Here is a 25,883-nt window from a genome sequence, read left to right on the forward strand (position 1 = left end):
TTAATCCCACATTGCCTCATCAGAAATAATAAGAGAGGAAAATGAAGAATGGTGAATGAAATTTTTTAAAAATATTAGTCCCACATTGTCCCTTTAGAAACAATATGGAGTTGGGGACTTTTATATAAAGGGAGGGAAGAAATTAAAATAAATGAACCAAAATACACGAAGCATGAGTAACCGGAACCCGATAGGTCCGGGGTTTTTAACGGGCTCGGACGGGGCCACATGCAACAAAATAAAATAAATTGCATGCCCGAGTCCGCCCGCTATTCTTAGCGGTCATTTCGGGTAAGGGCCCGATCGGCCCCAGCCCGACTGATTCCCACCCCTAGTTGGTGATACCAACAATAACAATGTTACTCTGGGGCTTGAAATATCAAATTAACGTTTTATTGAATCTACTTTTGTCAACCAATAGACAGTGTGTATCATCATTGGAAGATTAATCGCACAATTAGAGACCAATAATAACTTCATCAAACCTGAGACAAACTAGAGATAGAGTAAAGATAGGCGAATATTATGGTAGGAGGTCAAGTATATGTATTTTTAGATCTCAATCTCAATTTTCAATATCGACTAGCCATGTTTACCCATTATGTTTATTTAGACTATCTTTCTTTTCATCGTTATAAAGTGTTATCATACCGTCGACCTACTTACGTTCAATTGTATCAGCATAAGTTTAGGGACATTAAATATCGGTCAGTTATTGGTTACCATTGCTTCTCGATCAGAACATTCATACATTTGACGCCCCGTGTTCCGAATCACGGTTTACTAGACAATTTGTAAAAGGAACTCGGTCAAAGTCCCACTTAGACAAGCTTCAAGTATAAACTCAAGCCAAAACTCCCACCACGGGTTACAAATCAAGATCAAACGCATCGAAAAACAAACATAGTTTGAACCTTTTGAAAATATGCTCCGAAAATGTGTAACCCAAAAATATTTTTTGTAAAGAGCAAAACAACTTGAAATCACATATCAATACCATCGAAGTCAAAGTGATAGTGTGCATACGATTTACATGTGTACAATCACAAACAAGTGAGAGAACAATCCAAACTATTTGGCAATGTGAGCTTACATAATGTGGGTCAACGAAGTAAACTATGTAACTCTGGGTCACTAATACCTACAACTGAACAAAAACAAATAGGAATAAGATACCTCGAAGGTCATGTCAATAGGATACCTAGACATCTTACCCGCACCACATACATCAACAGTTTAATATATCAATAATTACAGGTGATACATATATACAAAGATATCATTATGCACACCAAGCAAGACAACATAGCAAAATAGTTCTTCTAGCTTACCAAGATCACGACTGAATACGTCCTCAATCGAGGTCACCTACTATTCAGCTAGGAAGAACTGGTAGGTCTTTGTTAGTGGGTAGCCAGACGGCGTCTTATGGACAGTTGACTACTGTAGTGTACACATGGATCCACGCAATACCCGACAAGAGCTTCCGCAACTCTCCATTCGTCATCATCGCACATCGGACTAGCTTGTGATCTCAATACACATCAAATAACAAATCTCACTCAAACAGTGATACGCTTAGAATATGTAATGATTTATCCAGACAACTATAAGAGCATCGTCGTGTAGTAGAGTCATATACCTACGGGGATACAATTCTCTCGTCTTGAGGAGCGTCCTACCCCCGACCAGATCGAACGCTGCCTCTTAATGTAATTCATTAATCATTCGAAGAATACCCAAACATATGCATGAACATGTAATAATATTAAATGATTTAAGTGGCTCCGAAAACTACAGAAATAAAACCCTCCTAATAGGTAACATCCACCAAAGGAGAAGAAAGTTTTTGTATCTCAAGGTAAGGTAAATCATGTTTAAAGCCACACTTTTATAAATTTTCACTTTCAGGGATTAAGCATTTTCTTATCATGCAAACTCTAGTAAACACCCTCTTTTATTTTGGTGAAAATATTGTAAGTATCAATCAGAAGTCATAACAGAATTCAAATAACACACGCCAGTGGCTTAGCCGAATAAATAAACAAACATGGCATTCGGTCAGTCCCCTAATCACTTTAAGGGTCGGAATACCCCAACTCCCATCCTCTCTCGAACCCCATTCTAGGTAAACTGGAATGGTCGTTACCAAGCGGCTGGCCACACACCAAGTGTAACCCTTAACATGAATTTACGGCTAATCCATAACAGAAAAATAAAGGGAGAATTTGACATACACCCCCACTATTATATGAATATTAGGACTACACCCCCACTTTTTGAAAACTTTTGATATACACCCCCACCTGGACGGAAACCGTCAACTCAGAGTTAAGTTGGGTGTGTGTGAAACACACGCGCCAACCATGACGATTTTACCCTTTTGTAGTTGTTGAAATATTTTGAGCGATTTTGACATACACCCCCACTATTATATGAATTTTTGGACTACACCCCCATTTTTTGAAAAAACAAAATTTTTCAATTTGCCCTCCAACGATCATCTTTTACCTCTTTTCTTATAAACTTATTTATCTTAGACAATCCAAAAGATCAAAGCGAAAGAACTTTCGCTTGATATCCCAAATAGTTCCTCCCATCTTTTCTATAGTTTGATATCTCAAATAGTTCTTTCGCTTTGACCTTTTAGCTTGTCTAAGATAAATAAATTTATAAGACAAAAAGTAAAAGATGATCGTTGGAGGGCAAATTGAAAAATTTTGTTCTTTTCAAAAAAATGGGGGTGTAGTCCAAATATTCATATAATAGTGGGGGTGTATGTCAAAATCTCTCAAAATATTTCAACAACTACAAAAGGGTAAAATTGTCATGGTTGGCGCGTGTGTTTCGCACACACCCAACTTAACTCTGAGTTGACGGTTTCCGTCCAAGTGGGGGTGTATATCAAAAGTTTTGAAAAAGTGGGGGTGTAGTCCTAATATTTATATAATAGTGGGGGTGTATGTCAAATTCTCCCAAAAATAAAAAAGGGGATCAACCAATGTCTTGCGGAAAACAATCATTACAAGTAACACGGTTCAGGTGATTCCGACACTATGTTACACATGTAGCTCAAGTGATTCCGCCACCACGTGTTTACAGTTCACACAAAACGGTCACGCAGCTCAAGTGATCCCGCCACCACGTGACTATTTTTCAGAAAAATCAATTTGTTTTGAAAAGATAAACATACATAACACAGAACACAACACATACATTCAAATCGTATCATATCAAGTTTGAACTAAAAGAACAATAAAAAGAAAATAATAACTATAGATATATATATATATATATATATATATATATATATATATAAAGTGGAGAAAAAGGGAATACACATACTCCAAGTAAGATTCATAGGATCCTACCTCTTCTTGCGCCTCCAATGATGCTCTTGACCAAGCTCCACCTCTCCTCGAGCTCCCTATTGCAGTACATTAGTCCTAGAAATATAAAAAGACAAAACTATCATTTGACAGTTACGTAACTGTCAAGAGAACTCTTGCAACGTAAGAATGCATAAAATGAATGAAACTAGACTAAGAACGTCCTATCGACACTGTCCATTCATTGAAACACTCCACCGAATACCTGAAATGCATACAAACCAACAACCAACTTCCCATAAACTATATTTTACATTTCAGAGTCTTCATAAGCTGACAAATCATATAATGAACCCAATAATATAAATCTATAACCGAAATTGTTCATTCAAATAAAATATGGCAAAGTTCGGGCAACCCTCTATATTCAAATTCATTCCAAAACTAGTCCAAACATGAAATTCGAGTAGTAAAATAGTTCGGCGGCATCCCGTCTATATATGGACACGCGGAAATAGTCCATAACATCCTAAACAAGTTCCTGAACATAAATCATTCGAGGAAATTGCATAATAACCATCTAAATAGCTCCAAATTATGAACCTAATGAAAATCTGATCCAACTATATAGTATTCGAAATAACTATCATAAAACCATCAAATTTGGATGAAATAGAAAATTCTAAACCGTTAGATATGTCGACCAAGTCGAATAGAATTACCTATAACAATTTTCATTTAATTCCGACCAAAACTCGTGAAGAAATCGACGAAAGAAACTCTGGAACCCTTCACTGCCAAAAAATCCAGTTTATTCTCACAACTCAGTTACTTTGAAATTAATTTTGAAATCAATTAAAGGTGGGTTTAAATGGTGGCACTTGGTTGGCATGTGTAAGCAGGAATTGGGGCTAGCGTTGGGATTTTAATGGGATGACACATGTTGCTAAATAAAATGGTCATGAAATAAATTTACTTTCCAATCCCGAACTATTAACTACTTAATAACAAGTCCCGCCACACTTATATATTATTAATTAAACCCTCATTAATTACATAAAAACCCTCACTTTAAGCTTTTCTTTTTCTCTTCACCCCACAACTAACCGTGAAGAAAATATATGGCTCTTATTAATTCGATAAGAAGAACATTGCCGAAAACAAAATGATAGTCAAACCATGTCCGATCTTTTCCTGTGACCAGTCAAAATGCGTGTTTTCTCCAAATTTAACCGATGGCTGTCTGAATCAACTAAAATAAGTATTCAATACCAAATCTCAAAAGAAACCACTAAATATGCTTGGTGCTCTAACTCGGCTGACACTACAAAAAAAATGCTCAATAGGGACAGACGTTTTTACGTATGTCCCTGATATATTCAGAATAGGGACCATTTCTTAATATCTGTCCCTACTAAGATTACAATAGGGACAAACAAATAGTTCTAGGGACAAAGAATAAATGCCGCGCTTAAAGTGGGGAAAATTTCGGCCAAAAATTGGCGCAAACGAACCCTCACGTTTCCCTCTTTTTCTTTATTCCCCCTTTGTTTCTCTCTACTCTTTTTCCGTCTGTAAGACTACAACACGGTTTCTTCTCGTTCTAGCTAGGGTTTCCCATTACATCACGATTTCCCTCTCTATCTTCCTTTACAGCACAAGTCCCCTCTCTATTTTTCCTCTACAATCGGTGTTGTAGCCTCTGCAATTTGTTCATCTTCTTGTTTTAGGGTTTTCTGGTTCTGTTGGTATCTCCTCACAACAAGGTTTGGTTCTTCCCCCTTTTCTTCTTTTTCTTTTTCTTCTTCTTATTCTTTAAATCAATAAACTGATTCGAGTTTATAACATGAACCTTAATTCCGTTTTGTAGCAAATCTTTTCTATTTTAGAGTTTTACCCGATTGTTCTACCAACGGAATTTGTCCAGCAAAACAACGACCTGGTTTGTTCTAGTTCTTCTTCCTATTATTTTTCTTCTTCTTTAAATTAAGCAATTAAGAGTTTATGACTTAGAATCAGCATTGAGAAGAATGATACAAGATTTGATTTAAATTATAGGTCAAAATAATTCTTATAGATCATATGCCCTTCTAGAAATAAGTAATTAGTCTAAACTTTATAGCTCGGCAATTTAATGTATATTACAAGTAATTTCTTGTGACAAAACAGAAGTACAGTTTGTAAAAAGACTCATTCTTTAGAATTGAGAAGTGAGAATTGTTCTGAAGGTGTGAAATTGTCGAATAAGAGTTCTGTGTTTCAGTTGTACGTGAAAGATACATAATTACGGGTAGAAAGTTTCAATGGAAATAGGTAACAATAGTTCATGCTTTCTATGATTTTTATGCAACTCTTTTTTGTGTTCTTGTTATATCAGACCTTCAATTGAAACACCTCCTTTTTTATATGCTTATTAGTTTTATATTGCAGTACTTTGAATTGATGTCCGGTTGCCGATCATTTATTATGGTGACCTAAGACCATCTGCCCATTTATTCTCTTTAAGATCTTCACCACTCGGGATGTTTTTGCCTTTTGTAATATGATACCATGTAACATTAAGTATAGACTCCTCCTAATTTGATCTTTGGCATAGGGCTTTGATTTTTTTATTCTTACAACAGTCTATAACCATACTATTCTGAGTTGCCTCAATTAGATTATTATAGTCATTTGTTGGTTATATTATTTTTTGTCATTTATCTTTTGCTTCTATTAATGTGTAACACTCGTGCCTCCTTCCTCGTCATACACGATATGTTTCCCCTTTATCCTTCATGTTATCTCAGCAAAATAGTAACCATGTCGCTGGTGTAGGTGGCAGTAGAATGCCTCCTTCCTCGTCATACACGGTATGTTTCCCCTTTATCCTTCATGTTATCTCAGAGGTGATATAGGTGGATTGCTTATGATAAAGCCTGATCTGATTTTATATAACTTCAATTTTTGCAGTTTGCACCTTCTTTTGGTCATCCACAGAATAACATCAGTGCCTCATCCCAATATCAACCAATATCTTAGATGCATACACCTAGTGCACCTGCTAGCGAACAACCTTGGTTGTCATCTGGAAGCCAAAGTACACCTCCTGTCGCGTCGGTACAGCAAATGGGCCAGCAGTCTTCTGATTACAACTGCTAGTGTGCCAGTCAGTGTCTAATTATATATTCATCTCTAGTTCTCTATATTGTGTTACAGTACCCTTCATGTTGCTCCAATTTTCAGACATTAATTCGTTTGATGAGTTCTCTTCATTTTGGAGTTTCAGGCAACGAATGCTTCACATACCCTAACTGTTGGGTCGTCGGATTGGCAAGAGTATACCTCTACTGATGGTAAAAGGTATGCAATTTTTACGGAACTTTGTAATTAACTTCTGTAGAGTTTTAAGTGTTGATTTGCATTCAATCCTATTGCTTAATCAATTGAGAATTGTTATCTATAACTGCAGTGCTGTCTCATACAATAGCTCTTTGTAATTTCCTAAATACTTTGTGTATCTAATCGCTGCAGATATTATTACGACAAGAAGACAAAACAATCTAGTTGGGAGAAACCTCTACAATTAATGACTGTCATTGAGGTGAGTCACCACAGATGTTGTTTCTCTTATAATTGGTTGTTTGTTCTAATGGATCAGTCTTTATGCTAAATTACTCTGATATGGTAGAATTACATGCCTAATTGTAGTTGTCGATAATAGCTGCATTTAAATCGATCAAAATGGTTTTGTGCAAATTCTTCGTTCCTTCATTTTCCTCTACTAGTTTGTGGATATCACACCCCACATTATTCCATCTTCTCTGCCTTTGTTCTGTATTATGAATTTATGGCAGAAAAAAATTTGATAGAGATATTGTAGAGAGAGAAATGTTGTAGGTTCTTCCTCTCCTTCGTAAGCCAGAAACTAGTCCATCTTAGGTGAAACGAAAGTAGATTTCAGTGTCATATCTGCTTCCTACTAGAGTTCTTATTTTTCTTGAGCAGATGAAAATCATAGACGAGATACACTTCTTACTTACCCTTCATCAATATTTGGCATTCTATGTTAGCAACACCATAGATTTTCCCTTTGGTCAGATAGGTCTTAATTGTATTACACAGTTTTTCTATATTCGTTCACCTTTCCGAATCAAATAGTATGCACCTTTCTAGATTCGTTCACCTTTCTATAAATAAATTGACATGCATTGTTACTTGCGTTATATTTTTTCCGATTTTTTATAATCAAGACACGTACTGATGCTTGAGGTTTTGCAGATTGTCTATGACGTTACTGCGGTTGAGAGTTTCAATCATGTCGAGCAGTGGTTCAATGAGATCGATAGAAATGCAAATGATAGTGTGCAAGTTTCTTGTTGGTAACAAATATGATTTCGTATGTCCGACTGGTTTAGAACATACATCTTAAATGTTTTTTTTTTTAATATTTGTTAAACTCTAGTTGGTTAAGGTTGACAATAGTTACAAACGAAGTATTTTGTTTATCGATGTTTGAACTCGTTTTAAGTGGAAGTGTCAAATTTATTCGATTACAGGCGATTTTTATTTAAAATATTTATCTGAAAGGAAATTATTGCAATATTTTTAAGGGTAGTTCTTAGCTCTGGCAAATGTAACCTAAAAAGAAATTCCAGATGAATTTGTAGAGATGAATACTAATTGTCCCTAGAGAAAATGGGCGCAAATTTATATTGACTACTTTTAACTGTCCCAAAAAACAAGCAAGGGAAATTTCCCGAACTTTTAGGGACAGATACCACTTGTCCCAAATGCTTACAAGGGGGGATTCCAACCGAACTTTCAGGGACAGTTTGTCACTGTCCCTAATAATCATTGCTATAGGGACAGTTACAAATCGTCCCAAAAGTAGTTTTGGGGACAGATAGTATCCGTCGCTATAACTGTCCCTAAAACTATTTGGGACGCCACTTACTGGGACGGACAAAAACTGTCCCCAATAAACTATTAGGGACGGTTTTTGCATTTTTGGGAAGGTTATTTACCGTCCCTAATGGGCCTTTTTTTTGTAGTGTGATTCTCTGACTTGAAGATCAGGGTGCTACAATACATAGCGTTACTCTTAACTTACCCTTCGACCCTAGAGGACACTATATTTCAGATATTAACTTCCAACTTTGTCGTCCACTTTTTGTTACTGATTTCCCAACTCACTTTTTGTCAATTACTTTTGTCTATAGTTATCGGATAGATCTAACTTTTATCCAAATTCCTTAATATTTTTACTTCCACACTTTTTCGCAATTTAATTGCGATCATTTGTTGGCTTAGCTCGGTATTTATAACGATCCCAATTACCAAGTGTCTAATTCATTTTTTTCATTAGGACGCGAGCGGATATGGTCTCTTTGTTAAGAGAATACTGGCGGAATAACTTAGAATCATTTTTTGGTTCCTTCTTGCAGACATCTTCGCTTCTTTTTGAAACTTTGGTTGTATGTTTGATCTATCTTCAATGTTACAGGATTCTAGGTACAAGCTTCATCTCTCGTTCAACCATACATACTCCTAAGATCAAATTGCATACCATTTTCAAGATGAGTTGTCGGACTTTCAAGTTACAGAATGAAGAATGCTTTACGGATCGAAGATATATCATGCAATTCCTTATTTTCTTTAAGTTTGATTTGCACTTTGTATATTGTGAAGTGTTTTGAAGTTTGATGCATTTACATTTCAACAAAAAAAGAATAAAGTTACCCTAACTTGTGTTCGATTTTTTGTGGACTCAAATGCCTTTAAAACTCTAAATTGCCTAAGATAACATGATTGGTGCATCAAATATCTATGGATTTATGGTATCTCGTGCAAAAGTCTAAACTTTCTACATCTTTTTTAATTTCAAACTAAAACTTACAATTTTGTTACTAATTGTAATTTTTTTTTTGGAGAAAAGAGAAAATTTTAGGGAAAGATAGTGAAACTTACGAGAAAATTGAGAGAGTGAGTGTGTTGATCTTTCAATTTGAGAAGAAAATTTTTAAAGACCTCCATTACTGGATGTGCTCTTGCGGATAAATAAAGATAAAAAATTAAAAGAGAAAAGTACAAAAAAATGAAGCAAATAAATAAAATAAAATATAATCGAAGAGTTTAAATTTGACTTTTTATTCAATATATCATTGAACACAGAAGACGACTATCATCATTTATGTAAATTTAGGGAATCATCTGAAAAAACTAGTCACACGAAACAAAGCAAAACACTAACCCCAAGTTTTGATTCAATTCTATTCTCGTCCACCGTCACCGTCACCGTCACCGTCACCGTCATTGATATATGCCTTTCATCAGGTAGGCGTAAAAGATGAGTGAGTTACAAGAAGAAATTTGATCAATTAAGATTATTTTATTTTGACTTTTTTAATAAAGTCAACTGGTTAGACTCTTAATTATACCCGCATGCCTATGCCCCATAAGTACCATACCCCTTTATCTTATTCATCCTTGTTCATGTGGAATCTTTTATTCCCTTCTTCGAGGAGAAAATTAATCCCAACCGTTCACCCTATATGCATTATATACAACTATGTAGATTTTGAAAAATATCAATTTGTAGTTTTCATAAAGCTAATTAGAAATAGGAAAACGTTGGTTTTTAAATAAAGAGACTTACGTATTTTCAGAAGCAAATCTGTAAGAGAATAGAGATCAGACCAGAAACAGAATTCCTTCCCATTTTGGTTTAATGACTTCAATCAGTGTAATTGGAGTGTCAAAATAAGACTACAAATAGTCCCAACGGTCTCTTGGTGATAGAAGTGTAATTAGATTCATGCCTTAACTATCTAATGTTTCTCTCTCTAACTTAGTGGGATGTGCTCTGTTTCTAGTCTGATCTCTATTCTCTTACAAAATCAACTCATCCTATGTGGAGTTGAACTGTTTTTAAAAATCACGTCTTTTGTGTTGTCTTTTTAATGCATTTCGATCTAGTAAAGGATTATGAACTCCTCCTAAATATCACATTCTCGGTGGTCGAGCAAGATAAAGGTCACTCAATGGATAACAATAAATCAAAAGGAGAAGAGAGTAGTGGATAAATGTATTTACAATGTATAACTTTGGAAGGAAAAAGATTTCGCTCTAACCCATCAACAATTCAATGTTTTGTTCATTGAAGCGCAGTAAACACATTTTAAACTGAAACTCGAACAACTTTGATGTGAATTAAATTAATGTTACTTCTTAACTGCTCTCCATCTAAAAAAAACACAGAAGCCAAATCGAATTTAGTTTATGGTACAATGAAATTTAAGATTGTATAGATAGTTATGTCAAGCTTACAGGGACAGAACTAGGAGTAGTAGTCAAGGGGGGCCGAACAAAAAAAAAAATGAAAAATCTAAGTCTATGTGCTCGAATCCATGTCTCTCACGTCCAAAACTCTGACATCTACCATCTCACCCACGCTAAATATATGTTCTACATATGACTCGAACTATATTTATGCGATAAATCAGAAAGCAATCAGCATTTCTAAAACAATTTACGGCAAGTCAAGGAGGGCCATGGCCCCCTTTGGCGGCCTGCATGTAGATCCGTCCCTGAGCTTACTCGACGTATTAAAAGGCAATGGTGCATTGTCTGCTATAAGAAAAAGGTACCAAATCAAATTAATATTTAGCCAAATCTATATAACATGCTTTGGTCGTTCTACCAATTGCGATATTAAAAAAAGGTAATTTCTTATTGTCCCGCCCTAAACCAAAAGTAGTAAAGGTGGTGGAGTCTTTGGCTCTTTGCCATTAAAGGTCATATAGTTGCAGATACATCATATTATCTGGTTAGTGGGCTCCATCTAACCCCAATGTTTTTCAGTGAAAACAGTATTACTACCATACATCACTACTATAAGAACTAAACTAATCCAGTCTCATCTTGAACCGTCAAAATTGACTATGATACATCTAACCGTTCAATACTCATCGAGTAAGGAAAATAAATCGGGTTTGGGTAACAAATAAAACCCGACCCATTATCCGTTTAGTACTGTCTCACGCGCTCTTTGGAGTTTCTTCACCTCCCAACATCACCACATACTCTCACTCTCTCTCTCTCTCTAAACTCTTTCTCTGTATCTGAGCTAACCAACCGTCTCTACCTTTCTCTCTCTTCAAGCTTGAAACCCTAGACTGTTTTTTTACAACAATACTGAAAACAAACCACTTCATCTCTCTACTCACACAAATCTATTGCAGAAACCCTAACTAAATCTTTCGATCTATATATATATATATAACTTAACATCATTTTGTAATCAGCTATGCTGTTATAGTTCGTCGGAAAAAATGGCGAACACTGATGCATCTAAACGTCCTAGACCAGGACCATGGCCACCGGCACAAGAACCACAGTCGACAATGCCGTCATCTTCTTGGGCCAAAAAAACTGGATTTAAACCTAAACTTTCAGGTGAGACAAATGTGAGTGATTCAGGACAGATTCTTCCAGTAAAACCTAAACCAGTTGATCATCCAGCTCCACTGGATCTTGAATCCGGACGAAGTCGGACAACTGTGGTTAGTAATGGTGAACAGAATAGTGAGAAAGATCCGTCGGTGAAGAAGAGGAAAGAGTCGGACGGAGCAACAAAGAATACTGTACCAAGTGTAAATGGTCAAGCTCGAGTTGAAAATCCGGTGCATCATCATCCAAAACCTAGTCGAGCTGAGGAAGTTGTTGATGTTTTACCACAATCATTTGATGATGATGGGTTTGTTAGTCGTCCATCTCATATGAAATATGAACTCAGAGATACTCCTGGCCTTGGTGAATTTCTTTTTCTCACTAAATTCAATTTCATTGAGTTGTAAAAATGTTACCTTTTTTAACTGAATCTTAGTACTTGATAGTTCTGATTATACTTCGTTTGATGTTTTCAGTTCCAATTGGTTTATATGGATTCCAGCATTATATTTCGATATTGGGGTCAATAGTTCTAATTCCACTTGTTATCGTTCCGGCAATGGGTGGTGATCATGTGAGTAGTAACATTCTTGTATTAGTTTCAGATATGAAGTTGAAGGATTAAACTAATGAAAGATGAAATTGATGTTCCAGGAAGATACAGCAATGGTGGTGTCAACCGTGCTTTTTGTCTCCGGACTTACGACTCTCTTGCATACATTCTTTGGATCAAGGTTACCATTAATACAGGGTCCGTCGTTTGTTTATCTAGCTCCGGCATTGGCTATTATTAACTCCCCTGAATTCCAAGGACTGAATGGGAATGTAAGTTTTTGTTATTGATAAGAAGCAGATTATATAAGATTTTGTCCAGAACCAATCATATTATAAACATGTCAAGTTGAGTAAAGTGCTGCTATTTTATTGCTTGTCTTACTTACTTGCTCCACAACCTATGTGAATAACTCTTGATTTGGTTCATGTGGTATCCCTTTTGGACAAGGCAATAGTCTAAATAAGCCTAATTTGAATTAGTAAGTTAGTATACGGTGCAAAGCAAGCGCCTTGAGGCATACAAGGGTATTGCACCTCCAAACCTTTACAGGAAGTCAATTTTCAAAGGTGTCTGTCTTTTGTGACTTCCGCAAGGTGCATGGACAAGTAATGCACAATTTATTTTAATGTAAACATTATGAGGGAAAAGATTGAATCGATGATCACTTTATATACAATGTATAATGACATACATTGTCTTAGTAATTTTTTCTATACATACTAAGATCAAGGTAAATGTTAGTATTACTATAAGAAGTATGTAAGAGTAATAAAAAATGTAACAACTTTAGAATAAAGGAGGCTAAAAAGTAAATTTGATATTAGTGATAGTTCAGGGTTATTTTATTCCTATAGATACTTGTCGACTCATCTCGAAGTGCTTTCAATTTTCAAATATAAAAAAGTTCCAAACTTGGAAGTCAAATAGTTACTTACCTGGGGATGCCCAGAAGGAAACTAAAGTTTTGATATCCATGAATGCTTGTTTTTGATGTAGTATACAACTATACATATCTTTATGCATTTCTTCGGATTTGATAATTCTCCGCACCATATTTCTCTTGGGTTGTACTTCTCCTTGCTGCTTGGGCAGTATAATGCGTCTAGAGAGCACCTTGACTGTTACTATCATGGATATTTGTTTGTCATACTGGGAGAACTGAGAAGGAAAACTGTAAATCACATCCCAACTTTCAGAGGTCTCTTAGAATTGGAATGTTAGTCTATATTGAGAATTTCTTTAAAAGAGAAGAAGTTATGGACCTCTGTGCATCCATCTACAGGTGATGTGAAATTAGGCCATCATCATAGACAAGTTCAGTGATGCTTTGAAGCTTTTTCTCTCACGTTCAAGTATGGACATGGATTGAGTGATAGAATATATAGGTCTATGTTCTCCACTGACACTCTATGTAGGTTTATTAACAAGGGGTGCAGCCATATTGCTGTCCTTTCTTCTTTTGATTATACATCTTTTACCTTTTGATTGACCGTAGTTCTAGTTTCTCTTTATTATTTTATTCCTAACATATGATTTTTAACCCGTTCCTAAATTGCGAAATATGATGAGTTACAAAAGAAGAGTTTTATAATCTACTAAACAGAGGTTATTCAACGACTGTAGAATTTTAAGCGCATAATGAAGGAACTACAAGGAGCTATAATTATATCATCAGCATTTCAAGCCATATTGGGGTACAGCGGCCTGATGTCAGTCATTTTGAGGTATGCTTCTGATCATAGTTCTCCAGGTTTACGTCATATTCTTTGTAGTCCTTTTTAACTTTGAACAGTTTGACAGCTTAGCATCAATAGGCTAGAGCTGTATGTTGCTAAGGATGTTAATCCCGTATTTATATGTTTTTGAGGGGAACTTAAATTCAGAATATGTTATACTGTTTCTCTAGCGATTTCTGGATATTTTATGAGGTTCAAGGGCCTTTACCTATTTGTTCTTCAATAAGAGGGGAAAATAAGAAAGAAAGAAAGAAAGAAGTAAAGGGTGATTGGGTACAGCTCCATGCTGACATAATTTGCTTCCTTATGTTCCCACCCCTTCAGTGAAAACTAGATTTGAAAGAGTTTTAGTCAAATTGGTTAATATAATACAGACACAAATTGTAGCGTGTGCTTTCCTGTCTCATTTTTTTTGTTTTGCCACTCCTTTTGTCGTATTGTACTGAGGAGAAGACCAGAATACAAATCTGAAATGTGACTGATCTTATATACTTATATACTCTTGCTTGAACTTTGCATACAGATTAATCAATGTGAAGATGCTTGAATAGTTAATGAATGGTTCCTTGCTTATTTTACTTTCAGGCTGATAAATCCAGTCGTCGTGGCCCCAACAATTGCTGCTGTTGGTCTTTCTTTCTATAGCTATGGTTTTCCACAAGTTGGTACTTGCCTTGAGATTGGGGCCGTGCAGATACTATTGGTTATTATTTTTGCACTCGTAAGTGGAAAGCATCTAGTCTTGATTTCATCTTGTTCAGATTTTTCTGATACTGCTATTAGCATTAGTTGGTTCGACGAATCTAACTTTCAAATACAATCAATCTTGATCCCGCAGTATCTTCGTAAAGTAGCTGTCTTTGGTCACCGTATATTTCTAATTTATGCAGTAAGTTCAGGTTCATTCGTTCTCCACTTTTGCTGTTTTTGACCACTTCTCTGTAGTACTAAAACATTTTGAGAGTGTAATGTAAAATCTTGTTGGGATGATTTTCAGGTCCCATTGGGTCTGGCGATCACATGGGCAATTGCTTTTCTTCTTACAGAGGCTGGTGCCTATAATTACAAAGGTTGTGATATAAACGTGCCTGCTTCAAATATTATATCTGAAGCCTGCAGGAAACACATCCCAAGGATGAAGCACTGTCGCGTAGATACTTCTCATGCATTAAAATCATCCCCCTGGTTTAGATTTCCGTATCCATTACAGTGGGGAATACCTGCTTTTCATTGGAAAACGGCTCTTGTGATGTGTGTGGTGTCCATCATCGCATCTGTTGATTCCGTGAGTATCCTACTATTTTCGAAGTTTGGTTTAATATATATACATATATACGTATTGGAATTTTTATTGTAGCTTTTAAGCTTTATTTGTCTGGTGGATTATATCATGTGTCTGAGTTAATCTGATTCCACGTTAGGTAGATGTTGTCGATTTGTTGTCTCAAAGCGGATTAGCCAGAAGTTTAGAACTGTAATGCCTAACTTCCCATTGTTTTCATTTGCAAGTTGAATGTAAGGTTGATCTGTTTGTAACCCTACCAAGTGAACTGGACTTAATGTTCATCTGTTAGGTACTCAACAAACTCCTATCAGAGTAGAACTCTGGAAGTGGTCTTTGATAACTGAAGTAAATAATATTCTTACGTAGCTAGACTATTCCTTGATTGCTTTGAGGTGCTTCTTATGGTTAGGTTGGATCATACCATGCCTCGTCTTTGTTGGTGGCATCCAGACCTCCAACTCCAGGTGTTCTCAGCCGTGGAATTGGCCTTGAAGGACTGTGTAGTGTGTTGGCTGGTCTATGGGGTACGGGAACTGGCTCCACGACCCTTACTGAAAATGTGCACACCATTGCCGTGACCAAAGTAGGAAGCAGGAGATCAATTGAGATAGGGGCATGCATTTTGATACTCTTGTCCCTTGTGGGTAAGATTCTTGACCATGTTCCTTTTTTATATTGGACTGCGTACGTGACTGTTCTGGAAACTGCAAGTGGAGTTGATTGTACATTTGATTTGATATATTTAGTTAGCATGCGTGCAAATTAAGTTTGTGATGGTAATCAACATTATAATAACTAAAAAATAATTTTTTTTGTTTACATAAATGATTAATATTGTAAATGATGTTTATATTATAAATAATGCTATTTAATCTAAATCAAAAGTCAAACAATAAAATTATCATGCAAGTTGTTGCTTTGTCAGTGTTTGGCAGTTCACATCCTTTCCAAGACTTCATTACACACACACACACATCAACTTATACGGTACATCAGTACATGAAAATTATGACGTGATTCATTAAACTTGCACAAGTAATTAAAGTTATTCTTCAGCTTTCATATTTTTCCCCCTAAAGGCTTTTGAGTTTTGTTATGCCTAACTGAACTTCCTCCTGAATAACTCAACAGGTAAAGTTGGTGGTTTTATTGCTTCAATTCCTGATGTCATGGTTGCCGCTCTTCTATGTTTCATGTGGGCGATGCTTGCAGCACTTGGCTTGTCCAACTTACGATACAGTGAGGCAGGAAGCTCTAGAAATATTATCATAGTTGGAGTCTCGCTCTTTTTCTCCTTGTCCATACCCTCTTATTTCCAGCAATATGGTGTTACCCCCAACGCCAACTCATCTGTCCCGAGTTATTTCCAGCCGTACATTGTGGCATCTCATGGACCTTTTCACAGCAAATATGGCGGGGTATGTGACTCTCGACCTTTCCCTAGCTAATGTTCATCTACTCCCCGAAGAGAATAAAATCTTCGTTTTGCCTATCTAGGTGTTGGCGAATTCAAAGATTTCTTCTAAATCAAATCTCACACCTTATAGTATATATCTTAGAAAAGTTTTGAATCTGTGTATTCCCCTAAAATTTGACAAATACTGTTATTGAATCTTTGCAGGTGAACTATGTACTAAATACGTTATTGTCATTTAACATGGTGATTGCATTTCTCATAGCTGTGATACTTGACAACACAGTACCAGGTAGCAGACAAGAACGAGGAGTTTACGTATGGACAGAAACAGAAACAGCAAGAAGAGAGCCTGCTGTTAGAAAAGATTACGAGTTACCTTTCAGAGTTGGACGAATCTTCAAATGGGTAAAATGGGTCGGACTATAAATTCTTACTCGAGCGTTTAAACCCCATTATAATCCTCTTTTAAGTTCATGTGAGCCAACATCCTGAAGAAACATCGTCGGGGCATTGTAACATTATCCAAATTCAGAGAGTTGTTACTTTGTGTAGCACAAGGCATTCTAAAGACGGGTCTTCATACACGTTAGAACTTTTTTAGGACCATAATAGATCGGATCTTTACAAGGAGTAATTTATGTAGAATGTGTTGAGTTTGGAAGGTCATATCTTGTTGTAATTCTAAGTTATAAACATTTTACATCGAATGTTTGAGGTATTGAAAATGAGTCGTGCTAAATTTAGATGAACTCTTTATTCATTTTCTCTACGTTTTCTGTAAGCTTGTAATGTTATTTGTTTATTTAAGCATATGTATTTGGTGTATCTTAGTGGAACTCAATTTCTTATGTGCAGTTGTTGAGGCAAAGCAGTGGTGGCCTTTTGAGCATTATTATTAGATTTCCTTAATCATTTTTGAGTCTTTAATTCACAGACTACATACAAGTTCTATAGGTGCCCGGAAACCGCAGTGTGCCATGCCGTGGCGTGTCTGACACCCCTTAGCCATGGGAACGACGCATAAAAGGGTTGTTCCGTCTTGTGGTTCCTCAGACTTGACTCACTTGGTTTTCTTTAATTCGGGGTTATTTATAATGGCCCGGGCCAAGTGTGCCAGGTTCGTCTAGTGTGTCCCCTGCGCATACACCATGCCATGCCAGTTGGATGGACTTCTCGGGTTAATCGTGGGGATCTGAGTGAAACACCATCAGAAACAAAAAGACCTAGATGGAAGCAAGTAAAATACAAGTAGAATGAAAAGATTCAATCTACTCGAATTGTGTCATATATCTTGCTCTACCTACTACAGATTGTGACATCAATGTATACAAATGACGTGAAAAATGTGAAACTATCATTAGAACAAGCTATATCGCTTTTTTCCTCTACATTGACTAATAGTACCTAATTTTATATATCAACAATTCCTGGTATTAAAATTCTAAAACGTAACCCATAGTTGTCCGATTGTTTTTGAGGAATACTTCTCATTACCCTCCTTATCTTATCGCTTTCGAACATTAGTTTATGACAATATCTTAAGTAGATTATTAACATTTAAACCATCGTTATATTCACGCATAATAAACTGTATTAGTGGGGCAAGCTAGGGTATATGCCATAGATAGGATTTGAGAGGCTCAAGCGTGTTGGATTAGTGAATTGGAATGGGAATGTCGTCACGACAGCATTATCTTTGGTAATTAATGACTCTAATTTGAGTAATTATTTGTTAATCCAGATATTATTAGTATGTCTAATTAAGTGGATGATTGGATTGACCAATTAAGTGGAAAAATTACACGTAATTGTTAAAAAATGCAAAGTTGGCTTGACACGTATGCAGTGGTTGTTGGGATGTTGAATTTCATTTTCTCTCACCTACTTAATGTCTGCTGTAAAAATGTTGGTAGAAAATTGGTGGCAATGAATCAAAAAGTATCAACACTATTTGGGAAATAATGTACCAAAATTAAGCTACCAAACAACATCTTTGATCTCCTCAATGAATCTTCAACTTCCTACTCTATTAATGTACTCTATACCTCCTTAGTGTCATTCTTTGAAGGAACTATGTGAGAAAACAAATGTTATAACAAACATGTAGAATTCATTTCATTTTACAAATCAGCTGTGAGCCTGTGACGCTATGCCGCCCCGTCACCTAATCGAGATTCAATGGGGAGACGGGTTAGGCATAGTGTCATTTTCCTAACGAAATATGTATGACGCGTTTGATAGAGTTAGCACTTAACTTATATTCCACTAATGTTGATAATGGTGGGGTTTAGAGAAACATAGTTGAGTTCCACCACAAATTTATTTTTAAGGATTCGTCCGGAGAGAGAGAAATAGTTTGGTAGATAATAGCATTGGTAAGATTTTTTTTTTTTGTTGAACAAATAGCATTGGTAAGATAGTAAAGTGCCTTGTGATTCTAAAGAGAAATAAAAGAGAAGAGCAAAAAAAAAGATGGGTTATTTCCCTAATGGCCCCCTACTTTGTGACCAGCTTCCCGCCTGGCCCTCTACTTTGTGACCAGCTTCCCGCCTGGCCCCCTACTTTACAAGAAATACCCATATGACCCCCTTCCGTTATAACACCGTTACTCTCTCTCTTCACAATCTTTTCTCTCTCCTCCAGCATGTTTTCTCTCTCCTCCAGCATGTTTTCTCTCTCTGCTACCTCGTTAAAACAAGCCACATCATCGTCTTCACCGACGGGTCGCCGGCCGGCCAAATTCCGGCCGGCGACCTTCAAATTAATTTTTTTTCTCTCTCTTCTTTCTCTCTCTAAAAATAATTTTTTTTTTTTTTTAGATTCTCTACTCTCTCTCTCTAAACTCCGGCGAAGGGGGTTTCCCTTCGCCGGAGTAGGTCGAACTGACCTTGAACAGATCTGTTCAAGGTCAAGATCTGTTCAAGGTCAAGATCTGTTCAAGGTCACGAACTGACCTTGAACAGATCTGTTCAAGGTCGATTTCGACCTACTCCGGCGAAGGGAAACCCCCTTCGCCGGAGTTTAGAGAGAGAGAGAGAGTAGAGAATCTAAAAAAATTTTTTTTTTTTTTTAGAGAGAGAGAGAAAAAAAAAAAAAAGTTTGAAGGTCGCCGGCCGGCGACCCGTCGGTGAAGACGATGATGTGGCTTGTTTTAACGAGGTAGCAGAGAGAGAAAACATGCTGGAGGAGAGATAAAAGATTGTGAAGAGAGAGAGTAACGGTGTTATAACGGAAGGGGGCCATATGGATATTTCTCGTAAAGTAGGGGGCCAGGCGGGAAGCTGGTCACAAAGTAGGGGGCCATTAGGGAAATAACCCAAAAAAGATCCCAACTTCTTTGTATTGTTATTATGATGAAAACTTCATTTGTAAAATATGCGTTAAAAAATATGATCACATCTCTTCTAAATATTTTGCATTTATTTTTAATCGGGACTAATTAAGATGATTCAATATTACTGGATACGAATATTTCGTATTAAATTATCATCACTTACAAATATTTTTTTTCTTATAATGGTCCCCCTTTTCATTCTCTCCACTCTTTATACACAATCTTTCGGGATTGGTCGGAAGGATTTAAAGAAACAAATGGAACACTCATAAACTAGGATTCCTTTTAAGAAATCAATATTTGCAAGAAAAGTTATGCGCTAGAGCTTACATGATGGAAAAGGGAAAGGTTTTAAACTAAATTTGACGTACAAATGAATAGTTATATATTAAGAGCTAAATAAAATTTAGTAACATTTACAACTAAGAATCTGTTTTTCTATGGTTAATGAGATATAATGATAGAGAAACAACACCTATGAGGTAAAATCTCAAGATACTAAACCGAAAAATGTAGTATAATTTAATGAGCTTGAATCAATCATATTTGAATTGAACTATATATTTAGTATCTTCATTAAATTATATAGATTCAACTATTTCACTTCAAAAACTTAATCAACTATCATAATCAAACAAGATTTGAATCCCATCTCATTGGAATCAATCAATCTTAAAAATGAAATATATGAAAACTTTTAGGAGAAACGAGTTCCTTATAGAATTATAAACACGTCCAAGCCATATCCTACAGATCCGCACTATAAAGACTTTGTGAGAGGGTTTGGTAAATGATGATGTTAGGATGATGTGATAATGAGACATGTTTAATTATCATGTTTTGAATTTAAACACATTCTCAACTAGTTCAAGTAATTACTATATAATTATCTTCTACTTTTCACCACCCCAACGGCCCAACCAAACTCAAGGATTAGTCAATCATATAATTACAAACGCAATGAAATTTTGAAAGAAATTAACATACTAATTGAAGGGTCCGTTTGATAGGTAGAAAAACATTTGATGCTAAAACCAATTTTTTTTCATATGGGAAAGAAAACAAAATTTTCTTACACAAAATCAAATTTGTGTTTGGTATGCTCGGAGAAAATAGGAGGAACCCAAAAGTAAGGGGTGCCATTTACCATAAAGTTAGGCGCCTTTATAAGCTCTAAAACATATCTCCTTCCGAAGTCGATACCAACAACTTCTTCACGTATATATCTTGGAATTAGGATTACCAAATCCATTCAAATATGAAAACTGATTTTCCTACCCTATTTTCACACGTAACAAACAGACCCTAAGATAGAAAGAGAGGAGTTTAGAGTGAGAAAATGAGAGAAAGAAGAGAGAGAGAGAAGGAAGAGGGGGTAGGTATGACTGGAGAGATTGACCATTACCCACCTCCCTTCCCTCTCACATCTCTAAGTCTTCTCTTGTATCATCACCTCACTTTCTCTCTCTACTTTTTCCATCATATAAAACCACCTAACCCCTCCCCCTTCATTCCTCAGCTTGGCGTTCCCTTCTTTAGAGAACAACAAGCTTTCTTCTCTCTCTATCTCTCTCATTCTTTTTTTTTTTTTGTTTTTCTTTGAGAAAAAAAAAACAATGGAATCAATTTCATCATCTCAATCTTTAATTTCCGATACTAAAAAGCTAAAATATGGGACAAAATTCCAGGCTCGATCTCACAAGACCCGAATCCATTTGGTTAAATGCGTCTACCGCCCCGATCCGATCAACTTCTCAGGCGGAATCGGTTCAAACCGAGCCGATTGGCAGAGCTCTTGCGCCATCCTTGCTAGCAAAGTCGTTTATCAACAACAAGAAACTGAAAAAAACGGCAATTCCGAAATAACGGCTGTTAATGGTCACAAAACCCTAGATCTTGCTTCAATTGAAAACCTCCCTAAACCCTTAACCATCACTGATCTTTCTCCTGCTCCGATGCATGGATCTCAACTCCGAGTCGCTTATCAAGGTGTTCCCGGCGCTTATAGTGAAGCCGCCGCCGGTAAAGCTTACCCTAAATGTGAAGCTATTCCTTGTGATCAATTTGAAGTTGCTTTTCAAGCTGTTGAACTTTGGATAGCCGATCGAGCCGTTTTACCAGTTGAAAATTCTCTCGGCGGAAGTATTCACCGGAATTACGATCTTCTCCTCCGTCACCGCCTTCATATCGTCGGCGAAGTTCAGCTTCCTGTTCATCACTGTCTTCTCGCTCTATCAGGAGTGAGAAAAGAGTATTTGAATCGGGTTATAAGTCACCCGCAAGCTTTGGCTCAGTGCGAGTGGACTCTGACTAAACTCGGTCTAAACGTTGCTCGTGAAGCGGTGGATGATACAGCCGGCGCCGCCGAGTTTGTAGCGGCCAACAACCTACGTGATACGGCGGCGATTGCTAGTGCTCGAGCGGCGGAACTTTATGGATTACAAATATTAGCTGATGGAATTCAAGACGATTCAGGAAACGTGACTCGGTTTGTTATGTTAGCTCGTGAACCGATTATACCAAGAACGGATCGGCCGTTTAAAACAAGTATTGTATTTGCTCATGATAAAGGTACATCTGTGTTGTTCAAAGTGTTGTCCGCCTTCGCTTTTAGAAACATAAGTTTGACTAAGATTGAAAGTAGACCTCATCGGAACCGTCCAATTAGGTTAGTTGATGATGCTAACGTGGGAACCGCTAAACATTTCGAATATATGTTTTATATTGATTTTGAAGCTTCGATGGCTGACCCGCGAGCTCAAAATGCGCTGGCTGAGGTTCAGGAATTTACATCGTTTCTTAGGGTTTTAGGAAGTTATCCGATCGATATGACACCTTGGAGTCCGACTCGAGAAGAAGATTGAAGAAAAGAAAAACCCGAAATATCTCCACAAAAATAAAATAAAAATTAAAACTGTTTTATTTTTTAATTATTTTTTTTCTTGTTTAATTTTAATTTCATCTATTCAAACCAAGAAAGAAAAAAAATGTTGGTTTGATGGATGTATATATGTATACGAAGTTGTTCTGGTTCGCTGAATTTGTATTTGTTTAGGGTGTAAAGTGTGAATACAGACACTAAAACTTCTGTATTAAGCCAATTTAATGGCACAAAATTGTTTGGAAGAAGAAGATGAAACAAGGAAATTTCATATTAGTTTAGTAGTTCTTTTTTTTTTTTTTTTTCTTTGCACACGATTAGATTAGTTCGACGATTTTGCTTGCTTTGTTTATAGGTTTGTATATTTCTACACTATAAGTTGGAGTTCTTTTATTACCTACAAACCTGATAAAATTTGTACTTTGAGTAGCTTTGTTCACGATTTCATCCATAGTTTAACCTAATCTTTTTAATATAATTCGGCGAATAGATCAATTGTATTTTTTTTCTCTAATCAGGTAACTGATATATGTCAACATAGTATTACTGCAATTGATTATAACTTTATGTTTTTGATTCATCCTTTTATATGCTTAAACTTATGATTGATTATCATTGCTAAGTATTTTTTTAAAAGGTAAGCTATCAAATCATTAAGTCGTCTAGATAATGATATTGTTTTCTAAATTTATGTGAAACTAGAGAAAAACAATATTTTTCAGCCAATTCATTTAACAGGTAAGAGTCAAAACAAATCAAGGTATTTCAACAGGTGATTGTAGCTTGCAATTCAAATGAAATTTCACTTATCAATTCAACTATATCACAAATTAAATTTTCTATAATTGCCAACAAAAGAAATAACCAAACCAATAGTATGGAATTAGCGTGCAATAAGACAAATTAGCATATTTGGAAGAATTTATGTAGGAAATTAGATTTGATATCACAAGTTCTCTTTCTTTTCTTTTATTTATTTTTATTTTTTATTTATAAATCTCATAAAAAAAAAAAGTTCTCTTTTTATATTACAATTTGTTTGAAGAAGTTGGTTAAATACAAGGGTTTGTTTTGGCCCACAATTTATAAACAAATGGTCATTTTGGATCCCAATTGTATTTCTGGTTTAGTCTCTAATTATGTATGGCAGTTCGTCTTGACCCCAAATTTTTCTTAAAATTTATGTCAACATGATATTACAATTGATTATATAGCCTTCACTTTCGCTTTATGGTTTACATGCTAAGATTTTATGATTCTTTATCATTGCTAAGTACATTTTTTAGTGGTAAATTGTTTAATCATTAGATAATGTTATCTTTGTATATATTTATGTGAAAACAATATTTTTCGGCCAATTGATTTAGTTGGTAAGAGTCAGAACAAATCAAGGTATCTCAATCGGTGATTGTGGCTTGCAATTCAAATGAAATTACACTTATCAGTTCAACTATAATACAAATTCAATTTTCTATAATTGCCAAATAGAAGAAGTAATCAAACTAATAGTGTGGAATTAGCTTACAATAAGTAGCTTATCAATTAGCTTATTTGGAAGTATTTACGTGTGGATTTAGATTTTTTTCCGTTGAAAAACTGATTTAGATTTGATACCACAAGTATTTTTCCATGTTTGCAGTTTGGTGGAAGAGGTTGAGTAAATATAGGGTTCTGTTTTGGCCCCCCAATTTATAGTCAAATGGCCGTTTTCCACCTCCATTGTACTTTTGTTTTGGTCCACAATTGTATATGGCAGTTCGTTTTGACCTTGAATTTCGCTAATTGATCTTTACGACGCTTCCCCTATCAATTAGATCTTTTATCCATATAATCTAGTATTATAGGCGTATCTATTTCTTCATATGTTGGTTTCTATGAGGTCTCTTTCTTTGCTGCATCTAATCAGAATCGTTGCTTTGCACGATACACATGTAGAAAGCCTATTTCCGTCTTATGACATTTCTGTAATTCTTTTTATTTAATGATTCTCTTTTTTTCTTATTCTCTCACTTCTTTACTACGTTTTCTCTCTAATCTATCTCCACCACCACTACTACTCTCAATTTTATCGCAATCCCCAACCACTGTCACCACCACCACCATCTTTTCTCCTATCCTCTCATCTTCATCTTTTAACTCATCATCCATTGTCATCTTCATATACCAGCATTCCTAAAATAAAATTCAAAAATCTTGCTCAAAAACTATATTTGCAGTTAAAGACCTCCCGATTTGACTAAACCCTTTCAACAAGAAAAAAGGGCTTGACTAAACCCTAGAACATCTTTGACAAATTAGTCATGTGTAGCGCTTACATCTCCACGTTGAAGCTTATAAGTACACTATGATTTATGTAAGCCATTAGGATTTGGATCTTGGTCAATGCAAGTATAAATCAATTATTACAGTTTACAATTTGTCAAAATGAAGACCTTGATGATCATATAATGTAAGAACCACCTATACACACTTAAAAAAAGATATTCAGTTTACTCGACAGGCTTAAAAAAAACATAAATGAAAAAAAGAAAGGGTTTAAATTACTTACCAAAGCCACTCTTGTGAGGACAATTTATGCACTGAATGAAATCAACCAAAAAATAGTCACTCCCCTTATAATGTGGATTTGGGGCAGAATTAGGATTTCAAGTTTTTTTGTTTTCGATGAAAAAGAATCAAAGAACATTGCATTAAAAATAACTAGGCAAACAAACAAAGGTTTCTAATGTAAAGCAGTAATAAAAGAAGGAGCCACATTCCAAATTTTTTTTTTGACCATTTTGTCTTCTCCATTTGGCTAGTGCGTCCGCGTTGACATTGCATTCCCTCAGAACATGTGAGAAGATAATGTGAGTGAAATATTTTCTAAGGGTCATTGAGTGAGTCAAGATTTTTTTAGATTGCCAGTGGATAGC

At 35.8% G+C, this 25,883-nt stretch overlaps 3 protein-coding genes across 3 annotated transcripts; all 3 read left to right on the forward strand.

The window, feature by feature from the left end:
* The first annotated feature begins 5,851 nt into the window (after window positions 1-5,851).
* Window positions 5,852-7,864, forward strand: LOC147558098 (uncharacterized). The gene is made up of 6 exons (XM_086658987.1): window positions 5,852-5,866; window positions 6,147-6,181; window positions 6,282-6,477; window positions 6,598-6,671; window positions 6,843-6,912; window positions 7,590-7,864. Exons 1-6 carry the CDS (start codon window positions 5,852-5,854, stop codon window positions 7,692-7,694), a joined length of 495 nt encoding a protein of 164 aa, XP_086515113.1. The 3' UTR covers window positions 7,695-7,864.
* Window positions 7,865-11,233: 3,369 nt separating this feature from the next.
* Window positions 11,234-17,621, forward strand: NAT12 (nucleobase-ascorbate transporter 12). The gene is made up of 10 exons (XM_086659647.1): window positions 11,234-12,122; window positions 12,236-12,333; window positions 12,414-12,584; window positions 13,939-14,039; window positions 14,637-14,772; window positions 14,890-14,940; window positions 15,049-15,336; window positions 15,746-15,980; window positions 16,468-16,754; window positions 16,958-17,621. Exons 1-10 carry the CDS (start codon window positions 11,642-11,644, stop codon window positions 17,177-17,179), a joined length of 2,070 nt encoding a protein of 689 aa, XP_086515773.1. The 5' UTR covers window positions 11,234-11,641; the 3' UTR covers window positions 17,180-17,621.
* A 3,823-nt stretch (window positions 17,622-21,444) lies between these two features.
* LOC147558100 (arogenate dehydratase 3-like) lies at window positions 21,445-23,249 on the forward strand. The gene has a single exon (XM_086659648.1). It carries the CDS (start codon window positions 21,704-21,706, stop codon window positions 22,949-22,951), a length of 1,248 nt encoding a protein of 415 aa, XP_086515774.1. The 5' UTR covers window positions 21,445-21,703; the 3' UTR covers window positions 22,952-23,249.
* Window positions 23,250-25,883: the final 2,634 nt, after the last annotated feature.

This window comes from Eschscholzia californica, unplaced genomic scaffold (assembly GCF_041429995.1).
Source record: "Eschscholzia californica isolate CP2 unplaced genomic scaffold, dmEscCali1.0.p SCAF_2, whole genome shotgun sequence".
In the NCBI taxonomy this organism is placed as follows: Eukaryota; Viridiplantae; Streptophyta; class Magnoliopsida; order Ranunculales; family Papaveraceae; genus Eschscholzia; species Eschscholzia californica.

Excerpts from the sequence above, each read along its gene's own strand:
- NAT12 (XM_086659647.1), top strand. The coding sequence starts at position 11,642 with ATGGCGAACACTGATGCATCTAAACGTCCTAGACCAGGACCATGGCCA. Across the intron at positions 14,040-14,636 it reads CTGATGTCAGTCATTTTGAG|GCTGATAAATCCAGTCGTCG; the intron begins GTATGCTTCTGA and ends TTTTACTTTCAG. Across the intron at positions 14,941-15,048 it reads GTATATTTCTAATTTATGCA|GTCCCATTGGGTCTGGCGAT; the intron begins GTAAGTTCAGGT and ends GATGATTTTCAG.
- LOC147558100 (XM_086659648.1), top strand. The coding sequence starts at position 21,704 with ATGGAATCAATTTCATCATCTCAATCTTTAATTTCCGATACTAAAAAG.
- LOC147558098 (XM_086658987.1), top strand. Across the intron at positions 6,182-6,281 it reads CTCCTTCCTCGTCATACACG|TTTGCACCTTCTTTTGGTCA; the intron begins GTATGTTTCCCC and ends CAATTTTTGCAG. Across the intron at positions 6,478-6,597 it reads TTACAACTGCTAGTGTGCCA|GCAACGAATGCTTCACATAC; the intron begins GTCAGTGTCTAA and ends TTGGAGTTTCAG.